The sequence below is a fragment of the Onychomys torridus genome, chromosome X (assembly GCF_903995425.1).
Source record: "Onychomys torridus chromosome X, mOncTor1.1, whole genome shotgun sequence".
Lineage (NCBI taxonomy): Eukaryota > Metazoa > Chordata > Mammalia > Rodentia > Cricetidae > Onychomys > Onychomys torridus.
The window spans coordinates 30,115,616-30,119,035 of record NC_050466.1 but is presented as its reverse complement, the minus strand read 5'-3'; the positions used below and the strand labels follow the sequence as shown (position 1 = coordinate 30,119,035).

The 3,420-nt window shown below is 40.9% G+C and overlaps 1 protein-coding gene across 1 annotated transcript; it reads left to right on the top strand.

Moving 5' to 3' along the window:
- The first annotated feature begins 2,252 nt into the window (after positions 1-2,252).
- Positions 2,253-3,206, top strand: LOC118573737 (olfactory receptor 10A5-like). The gene has a single exon (XM_036174074.1). It carries the CDS (start codon positions 2,268-2,270, stop codon positions 3,204-3,206), a length of 939 nt encoding a protein of 312 aa, XP_036029967.1. The 5' UTR covers positions 2,253-2,267.
- Positions 3,207-3,420: the final 214 nt, after the last annotated feature.

The following is a 3,420-nucleotide window of genomic DNA, read 5'->3' as shown; positions in this document are numbered from 1 at the left end:
ATAATGAACTTGTTGAGTACAGTTAAACAAAGATTTCACATGCAAAAAAAATGTGATTTATCTGTAACCTTTTCAGGAAACATCATCATTACCCAAAACAAAGCAGAAAAGGTAGCTAGCTGTTCTTTATTTCCCAGTCACAGACTGAGCCTTTGACTTTGAACACTGATGGACTCTGGCCCTATCTTTAGTTTCAAATCTTCTCATTTATGCCACAGCACAGACTGATTTCTAATCCTATCACAGGCCAAGACTATGATCAGACAACCACTTCACAAATATGGGTCTCTGAGCACCAAGGGGGGCAAGTGGGGGAAGGGGAGCTGTATCCATGACTCACTGCCAACCCATCCCTGCTGCTGGGGGGCAGGGGAAGAAACCTCTTAAACGCACATCCTACTACTTGTGAGTCATGAATGTCATTTTCATTTATGAAAGATGAAACATTATTTTCCTCTAACATTTAAAGTGAATAACTTTACATACATTTCCCCCAATTTCCATAGGAATTTGATGCCATGGAAGCAATCAGCTACACATCCACAGAACCCAGCAGAAACTCTTGTTTTTCTTATAAGTAATTTAAGATCAATATGTCTGAATTCCTCTCTGCCCTCCAGTGATGTTAGTGAAATACACTCTGATTTGGGGGTGGGGGAGTTCAGTAGGAAGGAGTTGTCTGACTTACTGTTATTTTAAGATTTGGGACTCACGTTGTTATTGAGTCTTAAATACTGTTTCAGAAGTTCAGGTGATGCCAAGTTAAGGGAAGCTGCATATGTTACGGCTGAGTAGCTTGCTGTTCTTGTGGGATTCCTAAGAGAGGGAGCAGAGATTGTCTTCTGTCTCTTTTGCCTCTTCTTGTGGGACCTTTTCTCTCCTACTGATTGCTCTGTCCAGCCTTCATTTAACGGTATGTGCCTGATTTTTTTTTTAATTTTTCTGAGTCTGATTTATTTTGCTTAACCAGAGAAACTCCAATTGAACCCACTTTTTTCTGCAAGTGTCATGAGTACATCCTTTTTTGTTCTGAGCATACTTGAGTTTAAATTGACATTTGATTTGCTCTCATTACAAAAAAAGTAACATAGTTTACAGTACAACATTATCCAAATCACATTAGAAAAGTATTTTTTCCTTAACACATAAGAAAATGTTATTGTAGCTTGCTAAGCCATGTTTGGTGGATGTCCCTGGAAGGCCTGCTCTTTTATGAAAGGAGGCAGAGTGGGGTGGATCTGGGGAAGAGTGGAGGGGGGAGACTGGGTGAGAGGAGGGAGGGGAAACTGCAGTCAGGATATAATATATGGGAAAAGAATAAAACAAAAATAAAATAAGATGTTTTAAGATACATATTGTAACTGGTAATAAAGACTACATAGCAATAGAAAAGTCAACATGAAAGGAAACAAAAATAAATGGATTTCAGATGCTTGAAATTCTTTCCTGTGTCTTCTAGTGATATATATCAATATGTGCTATATTTTAAAAGTCAATCATTAATGTTGAAATTGCTTATATTATATTATCATAAAATAAGATATAATAAATAAGGTAGAGGACAAAAAAGAAGAGAAGTTTCTGCTAAATGTCATCATTATATAGTGTTCGCTTCCTATTCTGAGACTCTCAAAGGTATTTTCACCACCAGTTATGTCAAAGAAAAAAAGTGGAGAAAAAAGAACATTGCAGTCACTCTCTTAAGGGACCCTTAACTTGGGTACCTTTTCCAACCATTATGGTTTTAATGAGAAATGTTCCTCATAAACTTGTGTGTTTTAACACTGAGTTCCTAGCTCATGGCACTGTGTGGGGAGGTTGTAGAACCTTTAGCAAGAGGAGTCTCATGGGAGAAAATGAGCAACTTTAAGCAGACTTTCCATTTTATAATGTAGCCCTAGCTTTCTCTCACATTTCTGCTACCTAGTCCACCGAAATGTGAGAGGTATCCTAGCCACCTGTTCATGCTTTCTCCGTCACAAACTACTGCATCCCTCAAGCCATGAGCCAAAATAAGCCTCTCCTCCTTTTGGTCATTTGTCAATTATTTCATCAAAGCAAGGAGAAAAGGAAGAAATGCAGCAGCTACTAGGTAAGTCCTCCTAGTAGAACATGTACGAAGTATCTTCTAGATGAAGAAGAAACAACACTTGAGTTTATGTGCTAGACAGTTTCTCTGGTGTTCCTGCTCCCTTCCAGTAGTGTTTGCTCCTTTATCAGTTGCTTATACTTCCTCTCCTCAGATCTTAAGCCTGAATCGGATAGAGATGGGTAATCTGACCATAATCAAAGAATTTCTCCTTCTGGGATTTGGAAGCCTCCACGGGTCACAGTTTTTCCTTTTTGGAACATTTCTTGGAATCTATATAATGACCTTACTGGGGAATATTCTCATCCTTACAGTAACTTCCAGTGACCGCAGCCTCCAAACTCCCATGTACTTCTTCCTATCCAATTTCTCCTTCCTTGAGATCTGGTATACAACCTCCATTGCTCCTAAGATGCTGAAGACCCTTCTCTATGGTCCAGAAGCAATTTCTTTTGCAGGATGTGTGGCTCAGTTTTATTTCTTTGGTTCCATGGCAGTAGTTGAGTGCTTTCTCCTAGCAGCCATGTCATATGACCGATACCTTGCTATCTGCAGCCCACTTCGGTACCCATCTCTCATGAACCTCCACACATGCATCTTGCTTGCAGGTGGATCTTGGGTGGGTGGATTTATAACCCCTGTTGTCACTGTCACTATGACTTTCAAGCTGCAGTTCTGTGCATCCAATGAGATTGATCATTTCTTTTGTGACCTTGCTCCCGTGTTGAAGCTAGCCTGTTCTGATCCTGAGGAAGTAGAAAAGGCTACTTTCCTCATGGCTTCCTTTGTCACCATGGTGCCCTTCCTGCTTACTGTAGCCTCTTATATAAAAATTGTTGTTGCTGTCCTCAGGATACCATCAGCTGCAGGAAAACAACGAGCCTTTTCCACATGCTCCTCCCACCTTATTGTGGTCACTCTGTACTATGGAACTCTGGGAACAGTGTATGCTATCCCCACAGCGACTCAGGCCACTGCCCTAAACAAAGTGTTCTCACTGCTCTACACTGTGATCACGCCCATGGTCAATCCCATTGTGTACAGCCTGAGAAACAAGGAGGTGAAAAGGGCAGTGCAGAGACTCCTGAGTGAGTGGAAGCATGCCATGAAGACCTAATGGCCTTCTCCATCCCCAGAGTCCTTTCCCTAGCAGTTTGAACTTCTCTAATGGGGGTCACCTACTTGACTGACAACTTGGCATTTCAAGCAACTGCCGTTCCCTTCTTCCAGGAAATCTCTAGCAAGGGAGGGACTCTCCCTCCAGTTTTTACAGTCTAATATTTCAGGTGAAACCCTGAACAGAAAGAGTAAATTTATCAAGATAGATGTAA

Excerpts from the sequence above, each read along its gene's own strand:
- LOC118573737 (XM_036174074.1), top strand. The coding sequence starts at position 2,268 with ATGGGTAATCTGACCATAATCAAAGAATTTCTCCTTCTGGGATTTGGA.